We start from the raw sequence: 18,982 nt of genomic DNA, 5'->3' as shown, positions 1-18,982 counted from the left end.
AGAACGGCATTAGTCCTCCATCTACTGTAAATATAAGAACTGCAGACTCAGCAGGACAAAGTAGCCCTGTTTTCCTGGACCTGATATGTTGAGGAATGTAGGGGCTCAGCAGAACTAGTGATACATGACACCACTGTTGAGAAGAGAAGAAAAGTCCATTCATTTCCATTGCCTGTATTTATTAAAAGTAGATCCTATATGACCTCACAAGTGGGCAAACTATATGATACAGTACACCCACCTACAGTTACCAGCAAGGCTTTGGGTGAAGGATGGGTTGGGGCCAAAAACAGCACAAAAGGACTTTTAAGGCCTATGTTGATGAAAGGAACGACCTTCCCTCTTAGCCAGCCTGTGAAAGGATCCCCTCACGGTCTGAACGAAGGCTTTGCCTGTGTCTCGTTTGCCTTTTAGATCCTGTTGGTGGGGAAACACAGCAGTCCTTTAACATCTGAAACCGAAGCCTTTTAAATCATCTAGAACTTAGCAAACCTTTCATTACGATTAGTTATTTTTTCTTTTCTGACCAATTTCTGACAACTTCTGCAACTACTTTTAGAACCTTAATGTTTATGTCCCCCAAGTGACTAATATGTTGTGCCTCTGCAAGATGTAACACATACACAAGCAGCTTTCTAGGCTGAAATGCCTAGTTTAAACCTACTACCTGACTTTCTGTATCTAAAAATGTTGTCTAAGGTTAATTTCTTCGGATGGTCAGTGCTTCCTCTGTTAGTTTGAAGGAATGTGAGAGATGGGGATTGCTCTGACTGGATAATGTTTCTTCCATCTGCTGTGGCAACCTCTGCAGAACAAAAATCCGACATTTAACACTTGGCAAGCTTTCCATATAATGTCTTTGGTGGTTCGTTGACAAGAATTATAGGTTTTTTCCTCTGTTATACAAGGAAACATGTTCCCGCTGAAACTGCACATACCAGGCTGGTAAACTGAACGCTCGAGGAAAAACAGCAAAGATGTTGCCTTTTTTCTGCTCCTGACTGTGATGCACAGAAGAATTTCAAGAAAACATCATTATGTTTAAGCTTTGAAGTTACAATTTTTTAATTCCCAGAAAAGTTGTTTGCCATTGCGAAACATCTGTCATCTTGCTGAGTTCTGCAGAACCAGAGTGAAGATCAAAGTGCCATCCACAAAAATATAGATTCTTAGTCTGAAGCTGCAACGTTTAGACACCTAACCATAGTGATATACTTCCTGTGCATAACATTGTTCCTTATGGCAGTGTACCAAGTATGCCAAGTTACCTGGATAGTAATATTCTTTCAGTACTATTCAAAGAGGCCAATATACAGAAAATGCATGCACTTGAAAGAGAAGAGAAGCACTAAGATTATTACCAACTAATTTAGCATTTTCCACAAAGGACATACTTAAATTCTAACTGCAAAGAAAAAAATGCTTTGACTCTAAATGTAACTAAATATTATTTAAATATAATTTATCAAGGAAAAGGAAATATACATCCATTGACCAATAGGGTTAATTGTCCTATGACATCATATTGTTTCACAACAGCTTTTTTTCAAGACATTCGTGTCAAGACAGATGGGCTGTAGGTATCATTTCTGTAAGCTAGTCATTCGGGTTTGATCAACAGTTTCATGTCAGACCGTTAACTTTGGCCTCAGGCAATTAGTTCGTTCCCGTGTTATCGTTGATAAACTGGCTGATAAGCTTTGGAATAGTCTAGTCTCGTTTTCAAGATCAACTAATTTTTCTTTCATAACAGGAAGATTGCTAATTGTCAATCTTTTCTACAGATTCAGAAATAATCTGCTGCAGTCTCTGTCTCCAACAGAACGCCAAAACCCTAATGATAATTCAAATACCAGTTACTGCTGTGACTGAAATCTTTCTTAGGCCTTAAACTGCCTGGCTGCCAATGTCTCTGAATTTGCACAGGAGACCGGTATCTCAACCTTAATGACAACTTCTTTTAAAGTTTTCTGTTAAACTGAAGCTCCAATTTAAGCTTGTAATATTTCATAATACCCAGTATCTGCATAAAGAAATCACTAATAGAGGACTGAGAACAAAATTTTTAAAGTTACTCTTGAGAGGGAGTGAAAATGTCTGCAATTATACAGATTTTTCTAGCAGTAGCTTTTACCTTTTCTGACAGCCTTAATTAGGGTGTGAAGTTTAAAACTATTGAGTGCAAAGTGTTTGAACTGACCTGCAAAGCTGCTAGCTTGAGTTTGGATAACATCCTTCCCACAGAGTGTAAATGGAGGAGACGTCCTGGAGGATCCATTAAGCCATTATAATGAACCAACCTCTCTGAACCACTAACTTTGGCAGCAAATACCTTTTTCCATTTTCCGTCTAAGTTTCTTTATGCACAAAGCTAACCCCGAGCCAGCTTCCCCCCACTCATAAAATAGGCAGATGATATGGACTGCAAAAAGAGCAAGGACACAATATAAAAGAAGAAAATGTTGCTTCAACATATTCCTCTGTAAACTGCTCTGTAACAACACTTTTATCTTCCAAAATCTTTGTGACATAATGGTGACAGGCCTCCTTTTTCAGAAACTGAAGTCTATGACAGTTGATGTTATTATCCAGTATTTACTGATCTAATTTTAAATAATTCCATCTACTTTAATCCCAACAAACCAGAGAGCTGCATATGCTACTGTTCCAAGTGAAGGAAAGACCACACCACAAACTGTATCGTCCAGCTAGTGCAATGGAAAAAACTCGTTTGGCTTTGGACAGCAGGCTGGAAAAGTAGAGAAAGCTAAGCTCGCCTATAAGTCTAACCCAGATTTTCTGTCCTGTAAAAGCCATATGTTATCGGACCAAGGTAAGGAAATGCTGATAGTCACATGAAGCCCCGGAGAGAGTCAATATCTAGAGTAGAGTAGCTTTACCAGCAGGATGACTGTTAAAGGTTTTTATTAGTAGCAAAATAAAGCAAAATTTAGCCTTCATTTACTGAGGCTTACAAAAGCATTTATATCCATAAACTTCCTTGGATTTTCTCCAGACAAAGTATTGCACCATTCTGAAAATAGCTGATGTTTTAAAACTTTTTGTTAAAATAAAATCTAGTACAGCCAGTTGCCTTCAGGAATCAGCAAAATGGTAAATACAGCTAGCTCTGTATAGAATATTCTGTGAATAAATAAAAATGTTGTGTGAAGGCCTGTTGAAAAAAACCATTATGGAGGCCACGACCAATGGAGGACTGGTAGAATATAAAGTGGTGGAGAAAACTAAAGTAGTCCTCCAGTTCACCTAACATAAAAAACGAATCAAGAGTAGGACTGAAACAATTAATCGGATCAATCATAATTAATCGATTATTGTAATAATCATCAAATAATTTAGTAATTGATTAATTTCAATTGAAAAATAGGGTGGGTTAAGCCCACCCCACGGTGAGTTATAATAAGTTTAAAAATAACAGAAAAATAGTTTTCAATAGGATCAGCAAAACAAGTCAGCTGATGGAGAAGATGTAAAATGCACAAAAATCTAGAAAGAATTCTGATTGCAAGTTTGGAGACTAGGGTAAAGGTTCGTCTTCCTTATAAGTACAGCAAGTGCTAAGGAGAGGTGCTTTAGTACCAAGTACTAACCCTAACAATCCAGATTCAAGTCTATGCAATTCTATTTTACACAGAGGGTGACTTTTAGCGAGTGTGTTCACAAAAAAAATAAATAAATATATATATATATATATATATATATATATATATATATATATATATATATAATTTTACTTTACAATCAAATGTTGCTTTACATTTGGCTAACCTATAAAATTACAGTAAAATACAACAAATTTCGTAGGTTTAACACTGCAGAAAAAAGAAAAGTTTTATGTGTAAAAATGTCTGTATGTAATGGAGTCAGAGCCATGCTGGCTTCAATCTGAGGGGCCACAAAATCTATGCAGTCCACTCCATCAAACGAAGCAGACACTTTTAGTGTCTCTAATTCAGCACATTCACCATGTAGCTGTTTATTACACAGAGCAATCTGTCAGACACCATTAAAGGGTTTTTACTTCTCCTGAGAGGAAGTGGATGCTAAATCAAGCAAGCTCTGAAATGTTCTCAGAACACACTTGGTCTTGTTATAGTTGGCAGTGGGATATGGAGTAACGTCTCCAAGCCAAAAAAGAGCAGTTTCAGCTGACTTCCACTGCAGGAGGTGTGGAAGTTTTACGTGAATCTTCGCTGTGCTCTCAGTAAAACACGCAGAAATGCGTTCTGCTTATTCACTAGAAAAGGTGCACTACAAAAATGTCAAAGAGACTATCTATTAAAACCCTATACTTTCCATATACCATCTTTGCTTTCTGTGCTACATATAACTAAAAATCAAGATGCATTCAACAATCATTTGGTTATCAAATAATATATACTGACTTTTAACAAGAGATTATCATGGCAGCCCAAACATTAAAATAGCTTGTCAGGACGAAAATCGATGCTAACGTTAGCCTTTCTATAAGCTAACCACCAAAATAGACAGGCTTGATGTAGCATACATTATATATTATTATGTCTGTAGGAATTAGACAATGCTGAAGCGAATTACATATCTGTCAAGTTTCGGATTTTAAAATTTTGAATATGTTACGAAAATTGCTGCAAGCCGTCTGACTACCCCTGTCAAGCAACAGTATCCATTATAATTTAAGACATATGAACAAATCTAACAGAACACTTGCCAATTAACTGCAAACTACAATAATGTGATCAGACCTTGACTTGCAATGCTGGTGACAGTTCAGTTTGAAGGAATTTTATAAAACAACAATACTGGATATTTACGGCGGTGGGATTGAGGTGCAAAATGCTGGGGGCAGTCTCGCGATTTTCTGCAACTGCCCCTCCAACTGACTAAACAAGAAAAAACTGATTTTTATTTCTGTTGCCCCTATGAAGCAATTTGATCAAAATTTCATGAGTTGGGCAGTAAGTGAGACAAGGTGAAAAAGTCAATGCAGAATTAGCTTTGGGGAAAATCTAAGCAGGCTGGTTTGTGTTTTTAAAAAATGAAAATTGTTGTGTTATTGGGATCCTGTGGATGGACCCTCTAGTTTGAGCCTTTATGTTCTGAGGAAATCTTGTATTAGATATTAAGCTATTGTGACACTGTGTTGCCGTATCGGTAATTAAAGTCACTAAAAGATGCATATCTTTTACCCAAAGTGTTGCATAATTTCCATAGAAATTCACTGGAATTTAATCTGTTTAGAATGTAATGAGAGGTAGCTATAACATCTTGGGCATGACATTAAGTTAGTGAAAATCTTTCAATATCTAATATAGTTTGTATAAAAAAAATAATATTGTTAAACGTAGAAACTATCCATTTATGTTTTTGCATAGAATCTTGTTTAGCATTTTAAATTGATTGAAACAAGACAAATGAAATGCAGTGTTTAATATTAATATCAAATATTATTTTGCATTTACATCAGTCTCAGAATTTGTGTGAATAAGCTAATGGCCAGATCAGGCTACTTGCATTACTGATCTAAGAGCAGCATTGACGGGCAGCTACATAAGAATACTAAGATGGTCGAGGGTTATTCAGTAGCTGTTTATTTAAGTAAAAATTATGCATGTTTGTTACTTGGAGATGTTTCGCAAATTGTATATAATATATACAAAAAAGTGTCTAAGTAATTGTTAGTGACTTTTATGTTAACATAGTTGCTAAAGTGGTCTGAAAGGTTATTAAATATGGCGAAAAAATACACACTGCTTACAAATCTATGTATTTTCTTTACTGCTGTGTCAGCATTTCTCGTTTATAATATTTCCCAAAAAGTTGCCAGAAAGGGAACTTCAAAAGATTAGAAGTGGTGGTGGTTTCTTCAGTGATATAGTAAACAAGTTCTATCAACCAATCTAAAGAAAAGTCTTTATTGGATGACTATGCTAAAGAAACTGGTAAATGTAAGAACTACTCCTTTTCTTACCAAAGACTCGCACACATATTACACAATTAAAGTCTCATGTTGTTTGCAGATTAACAGGAGTTCAGAACACTGTTTTTTCCCCAATATCCGATGATTTAATGCCAAGATATCTCAGAACCAATTTCTAAATGATAGAACATAACACTAAAATGCATTCAGTCTTAGAAGTTTGAAAAGTGGTCAGCAGAGACTGACAACCATGAGGGGCCTACTCTGAAACAACAAAATAAAAACGTTATGTTTGAACTCATAGTGGCAAAACTCAATTGCAGCCTCTAATAAAAGACTTTTAAAGTGTATGACTATCTTCCTCACTATTGCACCCTATTGGGATGAATTTCTATTGGTGCATAGAGGAAAAATGAATCCACACACCCTAAGGCGGGACCTGTGACACTTCAAAGTGATCCACCTCTGTGGGCCTTCTTCCATAAGGGCCAGTGTTACTCTCACACCCATCGTGAAAAGACAGGTCAACATGCCTTTCACGTCACAGTTTCCTGCTTCATCTCTGTTTCTCCTCTCTGGCTCAAAGGAACACATGATTCCCATTACTGTTTTACTGTCTCAGCAGACCGTTAAAGCTTAACGTTAGACCTTGTTGCCAAGCCTTTGCCTCTGGAGTCATTCTTGTCCCTTGTATAAGAAACTGCCTTTTAGAAAGTAACTCAGGCAGGTGCTCAGAGGCCCATGCTTGTGAGCATTTGTTTAATTTAGATAAGTTCAGAAATGTGTTTTGACAGCTTGATAGAAAATACTTCTTTCCTAAGAACAAAGACTGGATAACTCAGCTGATGATCAGATTATTATGATTTATAGTCTAACTGGTTCTTATCAGCGACTGACCTGGGGCCCATTTCATGAAGTACGTTTACTGAAAATTATAATTTGTCTAAACCTGAAACTCTGACTTTTCACGTTCAAACAATGAGAGTTTACTAAACCTCTGTTTCAGCCACCATTCTAACATTCTCCCCAGAGCTACTGTAACCTGGTCGGTAGCAGGTTTTCTTCAGTAAAAATGGAGTGTCCTCTATCTCCGCTCTCATTACAGCCTATTGCATTGTTTTATTTCCTGATATAGTCCGATTTATGTCGTAGTTTTGTGCATTAAAAAATATATATATATATATAATTCGCTAGGTCCCTTACACAAATTAGGTTTTAAAAACAAACATTGCAAGACCGTTTGACGAGGATCTTATTAAAGAATGATCGGCATTTTCTCACAGAGATTTCAATATTTATAGGGAGAGGATTCTACAACTCAGTTGTCAGGGCATGAGATTACTTGTTTTTGGTTTGTTTAATATGACATATATTACAGTACATAAAAAACACCTCAAATTATTTTCAGATTACATGTAAATAGATAAATTAATTCCACAGGGGAAAAGGAAGATTACTTTAGGGTTAGGATTAGGATTCAGTCGATGATAACAACCTAATAAGCCTACTGGCACAATCTGAAGCCATTCTATGGGACTGATAGCTGCTTATAACGGCCATATATGGGGATGATAACATCGGAAGCACAGCTGCAAACAGACACTTTACTGTGTAAAAGAAGACACATGAGATGATCCACAAGTTATTTATATTAGAACAACGTTTTTAGATTTCATTGTCATTTTCTGCCAGAAGATTTCACCCAAATAAATACATTGATATACTACATTTAAGAAATAATTCTGTAATATAGAAACATTTCTATTTCATGGTAACAACAGCGATGGCAAGCCATTTTGACATGGACTAGTTTTACTGAATATGCATTCCTTATATCTGAAAAAACATTTTTCTTTGTCCAAATGACCATTTCAAACAAAATGACATTCTCCACATATAGAATAAACATTCTGGATGTCTAGAAATTAATTTGTGATCTCCATATTCCTAATATTACTGGTCAGCATTTGTAATATTTTAACTATAACATTTTTTTTTCAGATATCATAAATACAATTTCAGTCAAGCTGATAAATGTTGGAACAATAAACATTTGTAGATATTTAAAACTTAATTCTTACTAGTATAATGTTTGGGTTTTTTTTTTTACTTTCTACAATACAGTTTCTGCTATAAAAATGTAATTTAGAAAATATTTTATTACACTTAGGTCTAGGAGTGTGATATTGATCAGCAAGAATCTTATTTTAGTGATCTACAAATGGAACAACAGAGAGGAGTGCTTTTAATCCTCCTCTCCTTTGTAGCTCTAGCGCTGTTTCTTTGTCTTTTAAACACATTCTTCTTTTTTATTTTATTTTATTTATTTTTTTGCATTTCTGCATTAAAATCTCTAGTTCATGGAAATAACTCATTATATATAAAGTCCAAATGGGAAGCAGAGTTAAAAGTGAAGCTGTCAAAGAGTGACTGGCTTTCAATGTGCAAAACACAACACTCATCCACAAGCTCCAGAGGCTGGAGGGAATGTGGATGTAAAAATTGAATACGCTACTTCATAACACCTCAATTACAAAATTAATTACTCCATACTCAACAACAATGTTAGAGGCAATGTGGACAGATGAATGCCAGTCACTCTCATATATTTTGGCAATGTACAAAAATAAAAACCTACTGAGATCAAGTTGTTAAGGCTACAGAAGAAATAATAGGATACAAGATACCCAAGGACCCACGAATAATGTATTTGGGCTGGCTGGAGAGTGAAGGAATACACCGGAAAGACATCTATCTTCTCAAATCTTGATAGTGGCAGCTAAAAAAGCGATTACCAGAAAATGGTTTAAAAGTGACCCTCCACACCTGACGCTATGGATTTTAATAGTAGAGGAAATCTTCACAATGGAGGAAATGACCTACCACCTAAGGATCAAGTACAAATACCTGAAAGAACAGTGGAGGAAATGGTTTGATTACACAAATCGGAAAGGACTGACCCTCAATAAGACTTGAACGACAGATAAACCTTTTTTAAGACTTGTGTGACCCCCACATTCACTAAACTCGGACTCTGTTATACCTTTGCTGTATTTTTATCGCCCTTCTCTGTTCATATTCTTTTTTTGTCTGTTTGTTTGTTTTAATGTAAATTTGAAAAAATACTAAATAAAAAGTTAAAAAAAAAAAAATCTTTAGTTCCAGTGGGGTGAAACATGCACTTCCTGTCCCATGGTGACTCATCGAATTGTGCTCCAATGATAATGGCTTTTCATACTTGTTGTGCACGAGTGGGCCTAGTTAAAATTGGTTGGACTAATTTATAGCAGCCTTTGTGAAACCGAACACTCAGTGTTCCCGACTTTTGGCTGGATCAATTTAGAGTTGTGGATTTGAATCTGAATTTGTTAAATCTGCTTCATGAAACAGACCCCTGATCAGGAACTGAAAATTTATTTTTCACAACAGTGAACACAAAATACATAGAAGCAAAGAGGTCAAACTAATAAGAGTCTTTCATGTAGACTTTTTAATGAGCAAAGATAACTCTTGTTTTTATCTGGTTTTACCCAGAAAAATAATAAAAAATATATGTTATTTCAAGTTAATTGAAAATGAAAATGTAAAAAAAGTTTTTAAAAAAGATATCAGTTGTAACATATGTCTGTTTCTTGACATCTGTGAAGATACACAACAGAGAGGTGTGGGAGCAGCGTGTGGCCCTGCAAAGACTTTGTTATTATATTCATTGTTGACACAAAGCAAGATGAAGCAAAGACAACCCTCAGCTCCCTCCATCATAGTGTTTTTTTAACACAGAGTTGGTGCCACCCACTCACCCACCCAGTCCATGAGCCAGCAATTCAGTTGGGGATGTATGGCAGGCCACTAGCAGCACAGAACTGTTGCATGGCTGTAAGAATGTCGCCTTGTTAATTACCAAGCCAGAATGCTGAAGACAGTTTAAATTGTAAACTCCAGTGACAATTTGACTTTGTAAAACCCTGTTTTATAGTGACTGATCTCTTCCACATGGATCAACTTCAACTAATATAAATCAATAATGAGAGCAGGAAGGCTAGGAAAAAGCAACCTGAATGGTGTTCCTTTTGCTTTTTAAAACATTTATTCGGCATTGATATCAGCACCTAAAAGGTTTAGCAAATACATATTGGAAATTTGCCGCAAAATTCAGATTAGTCCATCTTTTGTTTTGTTTTTTGTTTTTCCAATATAGCTGCATGTAGCTATTGGTATCTGTTATGATTGAAGACCGAAGCAACTTTTTGAACATGTCAAAACATATTTGTCACATTAAATAATGCGAGGTGCATCAGCATGTAAGCAACCCATATAACTTTGAGAACTGTCGAACTGAATTACATGAACCTTAAAACAGCATCTTTAGTCTGTCTCTGTGCTCTTTCCAGAGGTTAAACAGCTGACTAAGGACTCTCTCTGCAGCTGGCATTTGTAAAACCGAAATGGCTTTCTGGCTTTCTATTAAAGAGAGTTTGAATAATTTATATGAGTCTGGAAGACATTCCTCATCCTATAGGCAATATTTTGACTCTCAGCCAAAACCAGCACAAAAAAAAGAAAAAAACAGGGATAACTTATAGCCAAAGTGAGCCTCCAGATGGGGCTGAGAAACAACCAACAAATTTTATGGAAATGGGTGAAAGGATTGAGTTTGGAGAAAAGCACACAATATTTGATGAACTGTTGGTTTGCAATTGACATACATGTAGCAACACATGGCCCCTTGTGTTTTGATTACTCACCACTCTCACTCTTCTCAATGACGTCGACCACCTCACCCGCCTGTAGACTGATTTCTGCAGGCTCTTGTTTCTCGTAATTGGCTACCACCACGTATTGTTCCAGGAGCATGGGGTCTGAAGCATCCAGACCTGGTGTTGATGGAAAAAAACATGCTGTCAGCCAGCTGCCAGCCATAGGTCCACGAGAACGACCACTGGCCACCCGTTGTGCCATAGGCCACTCTGTATGTAAAGCTCAGCGAATCGTAATTTTCACAGGGTTCAGTGCATTTTCCCCACAGTCTAGCCATAGAGATGCATCCCCATCTAGCCCAGCATCAAGGGCTACAGAGGTGTCAAAGTTTTACAAAAAGAAAAGCTCCAAAAAGAGTAAAATGATTAAGCCATCACGAGGATAAATCCATAATGTTTTACTGTAGTAAAAGATATCATTGTCCAGGTCATCAGATGCAGGTAGCTATGCAAACGTAATATTAGGAGGAACGGCAACAGGAGGGCAGGAGTGGAAGGAGATGCAGAAGAGAGAGCTGAAGCCAGTTGGAAAGGACAGAGGATTCAGAGAGAGAAATAGTTTCCTTTGGAAAATAAACCATCTGCTAAAAAGCCTCCTTCTCCTAAGTTGGGTTGGAGCTGAAGAAAGAGCAGGGGGGTGGTGCAAGCCAATCATAAGAGTCGGCACTGGGGGCCTTAAATGGAACCAGATGAAGGGGCTGGAGCTATGCAGAGGGGTGGACCTCTAACTCTGTGAAACACTAGAGCTCTGACTCCAGCGTGCAGCCCAACCAATCAAACTTTTTTTCTCTCTACATTGCTAAATTAACCATAGAAGCACCAGCAGTAAAACAGATTTTTTCTTTTTGTTTTTTATCTTTTTTTGCTATGATTATAAAAGAGCCATTACCCATTCTTGAACCAGACTTTTGGTTCAAAGGCAAACAAGATAAGTGACCTCTAAAACAGATCCATGTTCGGATTTAAAAAAAAAAAATTGTTAAAGAAACCACTAAAGAACCGACAACTTTTTTATTTCAGCAATTTATCTCCATCTGTGAATGTCAGCTTCCATTAACTGGGCTGAGCTGAAGACTTGCTGAAGAATCCTTAAAAAACAACCATCATTAAATGAATTAAGGTACATTTTACAGCTTACAGTAGGAATTAAGACCTGCAGAATCTCAGCTGAAATTTGCATAAAGAGCAGTTTAAGCTGGTAGGTTCAAAGCTGCAAAATTAAGGGAGTACTACTGCAGATAGACTCCTTTTACCCAACTTCCCCAGAGAGCTATAACGTTCAAACTTCTTTGATAATAATAATAAAGTCTGTGTGTCTACATTTTATACATTCACATGGTTTAAACTTGGCTTTCTCTGGACCTTAAAACTGGTTTATACTTAATGCATCTGTTATTATGCATTAAGATGTGGATTCCACCTGGGTGCAAATGTGTAACTAAGCGGACAGTTGCTTGCTGACAAACATGGCAGATGAATAGTTCCACAATTTATATGATTTTCAAATGTAAGATTTATTCACTGAGATAAAAGAAACAAAAACCTCAAAGTTAAATTTTTGCTCTTAATAAATTCATTTACAATATAGTTAAAGCTGCCAAAGGGTCCAGCATTGAATTACTGCGGTTGGGCTGTAATTTCTGACGCCTTATCTTTGCAAAGCGTTTTGACAAACCATGAAGTTGAGGGCAGTATAGGAAAAACTATTATGTCTTCAAAAAATTATCTGAGAGTTGATCTTTATTTGCCATTCAGTATTATTATTAGACCTGTTCATTGTAAGGCCTGTATTGTTAAAACCATAAAAAGTTACCTTTTTTAAATAAAATGTGAAAACTTTGTTTGTCAACCAATTAGAAGAGTGTGCTTTTTTGCCATTAGGTCTTGGTTAAATAATATAAAGTCCTCTCAAGTGTCTTGAAGTACATTTATATACATAGATGAATGTTAAAATTCTTACTTTCAAAAAACTTCTTATCCTTTTAAGACAAATAAACTTCCCACAGTTATAAATACTCTGCAGCTACAGCCCCTTGCAAAAGTGTAACCTCAATGTTTTAATTTTTGTTATATATTATGTCACAAAACTTGGTTTCATAATATGGCTCTGAAAACTGGGGTATGCATTAGTATTTTACTTGGAAAGCCCTGATTATGAACCAGTGCAACTTGTGACTATCAGTGTAACAAACTACCATTATAAACCTTTTCACATCAGTTACAACATGTTACTTCCATTACAATAAAGTATTTTAAATTGAAATAAAGAAGTACATATTTCATGTGAATGTATTTGGCATTTGTAATGGAACAAGACATGGTGGTGTTAGTAGCATGCTTAGGGGATGTTTTTTTCTCAGATCCAAGAACCCAGGACCCTATTCTTGCAACAGTTCACTCAATTGCACCACTGTGCATCTCCAACAAAACAAATCCCACACTTTAAATAAAAAAAATGTCAATCTTACAAGTAATGGTCTAATATTACTGAAAAAACCTTAATTGTTAAATATATATGTATATATATTAAAACTTCACTAATGCTCTTTGGAATCTGGAATACCTGAAACCAGAGGTGAGAGATTAAAGACTTTGTCAGCAAAGTCAACAGCAGTGAAAGGCAAAAGCTGATATTTTGGCCTTATTCAGGAAATGAAATGTTTTGCAACAGCAGGAAGAGAGAACCAGAAGAAGAAGAAAAGACATTAGACAACATGAGTGAAAACAGCTTCGGACATGACCTAGGTCAAATTTCAAGTAAAAGTATGCATTTTAAAATGAGAAAAACAGGCATAGCATTTAAATATAGATCTCAAAACTTTGATAATTTTCTACAAGCCTAAAAATCTAAGAGGACAGATAATGCCAGAGATGGTTTAAAACTGTTTCATAATCTCTGCTATCTGCATGAACGCCAAAGTAAACAAAAGAAATGCCGTTTTTACCCTTAAAATACCGAGTATTTGTTGTAAATGGGCTTAGGTTTCAAAAAAAGTCTTCACTTTGAGTTTCTAATGTATTTTCCTCTAGCCAACTCTCTCTTTATCTCCTCACTCAGATTTATCTGTTTGTTTCCTGCTCCCACCCCGGCAATCCCAAATGTTCCTTTTCCATCCAACCCCCACCCTTTAACACTCGCTCCATCTTAAGCTCCATCCGGAGATGATAACCATTGAGAACGGAGCAATGATTCATTACCAGGATTCTACCCTTGAACTTTATCCCAAAGCAATTAAGCCAAGTTTAGATTTCCTTTTTTGTTTTTTGTTTTTTTAATCTGCATAGGACCTGGAAGTCTTTATGTGTTGAATCCATATTGTTATCCCCGTGGACAAAAAAAACAAAACCCTATGAAATAACAATTTAGCTGAGAGTAGTAAAATCTGCTGAAGTTTAATTCTTTTGTTTGGCTCATCAGCAGCAGATGTGCAGCTAGATTAGAAGGAGATGCAGATCTGCTGATCAATGTAGTGCAGATGTACTCATGTCACTGAATCAGTATGTGTCCCAAGAAAAGGGAGAGCGGCAGAACATGAGTGGAACAGCTTAGTCTTTAAAACCAATTGGCTCTGAAAACAGAATATGTAAAAGATTTTGTCTTCTTTTTAATTGATGTCACTACACTGGCTCTGTGTCTTGCTTTATAATGCCAATGGTCAAAAATGTCAACCTTAATAAAATTGCTCATTAAAAGGGAAATGGGAAAGACAAAGGACGTATTTTGCCCATTTTAAGGATTGCACCCTCGAAAAACTGGCGTTTAGCCCTAAAAGAAAATCACAGCTCTGCATTGTTCATATAAACATAGCAAAATAAAAATAAAATAATATCACATTTAAAGATTTGTATCTTCGTGTTTAAATACCCTAGAAAAACCAAACTTCACTAAGATTTCAGTCAATAGATTGCAACACAACTGCATGTTGAAAAAAATTACACATTTGAGCTGTTATTCTCATACAAAACAGCTTCTGTCCTGGAAACTATTTTGAGTGAGACCTTTCAGCTCAGCCTCCAGGGTGGGATTCTGGTGTAACAAATGGTCACTTATCAGAAACAGAGCGGCCAGTATTGGCCCGGTCTTGGCTGAAGGAAGGGAAAAGCTTCCCAACAGCAAAAGCTCAGTTTCAATAAGAGAGGGGGAAAACCTACAGAAACTTTAGCTTAGTCCGTTTAACGCAGTTTCAATGAATGTTTTTTTTCAGATTCTATTGTGAAAATTTCCTTGAACTAAATTGAAACTCTCCTGTCCTGCATAGGATCTCGTTAGACAGCAATCTTGATTAACTAAATTGTGTCTAATGGCATGCTTTTCTTTTAGCTGTACAAAACAGTTTTGTTTTTGACATATACAAAAAAAAAAAAACACATTAAAAGCTGTCAGTGCAAAATTCAAAAGTCTAAAATCACATCTTCTCTACCATCACTGAACACACCATTAGTCAGCTTCACCTTTCAGGGCTGACAATTCCCTTCACTGTGAAACTAATGTAAGAGAAAGTATCAAAGCTACCTATTATCAATAAAAACATTTTAAATTTAGTCAAAAACAAACCATGTTTTCAGACATTCATTATTTAAACAGAAAGCTAGAACTTGGTGGGTGGCTTTTTTTTCTCATCGCACTATTACAGTATGGATCAGTTTGGATTTGGGTAAGAAAGGAACAGTCTGCTCAAGGCGGGATGGATAAAACTATGTTTTTAATCAATGGTAATTACAGTTTTCAAGGATAAATTCAAAGTGGCTGAAATCAGGTTTGGCTTGTCATACCTTTTTAACAACCCAATGTTTATAATAGGCCACACGGCGTTGACAGGTGCCCTTTTCACTTTTTTAAATAGTGAAAAAATCTAACTACAAGAAAATCAGCAGTAAATATTGGAGCTTAAAAAAGCAACAATAACAACAACTGTTCTTTTTTTAGCTGGAAATATCTGTATAAATCTGCTGCTCCATCTGTTGTATCTGTAATGAGTCCAGAACTTTGTTTGGTACCTTTCTCTGAGCCAAGTGCTTAATAAGGATATTCCTGCTGCATTCTTGCCAGCGCTTCCTTCACATCTAATTTGTTTGATGGAGATATCACCTCCCCTATGACAACTGAGGGGAAATATGATCTAAACTTCCTTCATTATCAACTTCTTGTTTGGTCCTCTCCAACTCTCTGGGGGAAATTAATCCTGGTAAATCTGCAAGTAAACTATTCACAAGCTACCTCACAAAATGTAAAATGTGACAAATGTATGAATAGAACTTATAAATGCAGCATTAACCAGAATCTACAGCTTTTCATTAACAGAAAAGAGAGTATTGTGTGTCAGAGGAATTTAGAAACACTTCCTTCTCTGGCTTGCAATCACATCCATCAATAAATACAAACAAACATGCAGACCTCCTGACCCACCCACTGTCAGACTCATTAGAAGATTAACCCTGCCCCCACTAACACGCTTTCAGTGCACAAATAGATAACCTCATGCAATGCAATGCAATGCATAGCCTGTTTCCTCCTCCAAAGACCTGCAGCACAAATGAAGACAAGTCTGCAGCATGACAGTGAATCAACATGGCCCCCCCTTGCCACGTAGGCCTTCTTCTCTTCTCCAGCTGCTTTTCACATGCAATACACCCCCAACCACTCCATTCTTTTTCTCTCTGACTCATTTTTTCTCTCCAAATCTCTTTTGCTTCTCCAACTTTTGTTTGACATTCAGAAATGTAAAAAAAAAAGAGATTCTTTCGAAGATGATATAAAGCCCCTGAGCATCAGTGCTGTACAGTTGTTATGACAGCACGTCTCTTCATCAGTTGCTGTCATCTGACAATAATTTAAGTATGCTAACAAGTAGTCAAGCCTAACAGCTCATTTGTATGCAGATGCAGAAAATCTCTCTTTAAACCTGAAAGAGCATGAATTCTGCACTGGCAAACTTTGGGTGTTTCAACTTGGCAAAAGTAAAGTTTAGCTTGGAAACAACAAATAGGAATTGATTCTGGATGTTTTTATTCTTCATTTTTGTTGTAAATACCCGACAGATATAAAACATTTCTTACCTCAACTACTTTAGAAATTTAAAAAAAAAACTGTTACCAGAGTTGGCAGGTTATTACTATCAATGTTAATCAACTAAAGAGAGACATTAGACAAGACATATTCTGTTTTTTGCATTACCATTGTAGCTGCTTGATTTTAGTGCATTTTTCACCCTGCTTTCCCATGTTAAGCTCTACAGTTAGTTACAAAGGTTTCCCTGTGAGCAGTGCAGAAATATCAGGCTGATGCAAAAATTACGTAATTTGGCCCACGTGCCATGGCACAGGCCTTACCTATGCATCAAGCATAAACCAGCTTTAAATGTGCATGACAAAATCTGTCCATAGTCTATAGTCTTTTGAACAATGCATGATTTTATCTTTCATATTGGCAATACTTACTTCTGAAGTCAACTTTTAGAGAACAGTTAAACTCAAATGTGAATTTTTTTTTTGTTTTTTTTTTAACCATAGGATTAGGCTAGAGTGCCAAGAGAAATGCAACGCTTGAATATGAAACCACGCAGACTTCTTGGAACAAAGGAACCCAATACTAACAAATGTACCAATCTGAAACTGATTATCAGCTAACCTTGATCATTTTTGACTGAAAGAATCTGAAACCATGTGCTTGTCCAATTTTTGGAGCATAAATAACAAAAAAAAAAAAAAAAATGTATTGTCATGAAAACAAAGTGATTAGAACCTGAAAGGGATTTATTGGCCTGAGTTAGCAATTCTCCATTTCCCCTAGCCTGCCAGGTACACAGAGCTGAACCTCCAATTGCTCTCAGTTTTGTGGTGGAAAGCTACATTATCCTCTTCAGGGCAGGGGCTCAGGAAACTCTTCTGGGTACCCCTGCACCATATAATTAGGGTAACTATAAGCTGCAAGTACAGCAAAAACCTCACCACATACTCAGTTGATCTGCTGTCCTGCTTTAAAAAGAAGGAAATATTGCTCTTAAAACCACTAATGTCCAGGAAGAACACAATAGTGAATGTTTCCAAATCAAGTAATTGCGAGGGCTAGAACAAAAAGTACTGCATCTTAAGATTCGAGTTTTGTTGGTGTAACAAAATTAAAAATAGCACTGATAATATAAGTCAGCAATAAACCATTAAGGTTAATTATAATGAGTTCTACAGCGAGAAACCCCACATGAAAAAAATTATTTGAACGAAAGTAGGCTTAAAACACATACCCGCACACACAGCTGAAATAAGACAAATTTTCCATTTCCCTATGTGGATGGAATCCCCCATCATGTACAGACTCCATGCAATGGAATGAATGCTGAAATTTGGTAGGGGTCTTATTTCATTTTGGTGACAACTCCCGTGTAGCCTCTCCCTGGTGCATACCACCCACAAATAAAGGAAAAAGATGTCTCTGCTTTTCACCCTCTGAAACTTTTATGCTCCGCTTTGATATAAGCCTTCATAATAGCATCACATTTTGGAAAGGAAGGCCAAAGCAACTACACATGACTGCGGAGGAGCATGTAATTTAGTAATGCAGATGAGTATTCTGGGACTGCTTGCATGCAAGAGCATGTGGATACAAACATGTAAAATCTGCACAGCTGTTCACTAAACTGCCTTCATACTTTTCCTCCTACACTCTTATACCCATGCTCAGCTGAGTCACACTGTCTTTGCTCAACCCTCACACACACATAAACACTGAAAGGTTAAACCAAAAGCTAATAGAATAAGAGAAATTAGGCAGGCACTGAAAGGTGGTCTTGGTCTCCATTGACTGTTTTCTTAACCATTTGTTCTCTTACCATTTCTTAAGTTTTATGTGAAAAGAAAATTGTTTAATTATTAAAAATGCATTTTGATGTTTAAATGAAAAACAATTTACCATGGTGTACTGCAGCAAGATTGATTTTTTTCAGTTATTTTATGAAAACATTGGAATGTTACATCATAAAGATAAAAGATCTAGTGGCATTTTTTCTGTTTTGTTTTTTATTAAATATATTGTTAGAAAAATGTCTCTTTCTGATCATAACTCTGACCCATCAAAGCACCATAACCCCTTCTTGTGTGTGTACAGGTTCTGAGTAAGCGTATCCTCTCAATAATCCGTGCACCCTCTTTCATACCCAAATGTTGCCAGTTTATTTCTTCAATTCAGTAATGTACTTGTAATCAAACAAGTCCTTCATACGCATAAACATTCTTTTTATTTATTTTTGTTGTATTTTTTGTGTCTGTCCACTGCAGCACCAGGACTCACATTTGGGGTTTGTGTCATTGT

The 18,982-nt window shown here is 36.4% G+C and overlaps 1 protein-coding gene across 3 annotated transcripts in view; it reads right to left on the bottom strand.

The window, feature by feature from the left end:
• The window catches only part of sh3pxd2a (SH3 and PX domains 2A), an 84,237-nt gene that overhangs the window by 26,538 nt on the left and 38,717 nt on the right, over window positions 1-18,982 (bottom strand). For all 3 annotated transcript variants that reach the window (XM_015391794.1, XM_015391795.1, XM_015391796.1), the window contains one exon: window positions 10,666-10,794. In XM_015391794.1, the coding sequence (XP_015247280.1) occupies window positions 10,666-10,794 (129 nt within the window). The remainder of the gene's footprint in view (window positions 1-10,665; window positions 10,795-18,982) is intronic.

Source organism: Cyprinodon variegatus, unplaced genomic scaffold (assembly GCF_000732505.1).
Source record: "Cyprinodon variegatus isolate N-32 unplaced genomic scaffold, C_variegatus-1.0 Scaffold560, whole genome shotgun sequence".
Taxonomy (NCBI): Eukaryota; Metazoa; Chordata; class Actinopteri; order Cyprinodontiformes; family Cyprinodontidae; genus Cyprinodon; species Cyprinodon variegatus.
The sequence above is the reverse complement of the archived record's forward strand: the minus strand, read 5'-3'. Positions and strand labels throughout refer to the sequence as shown.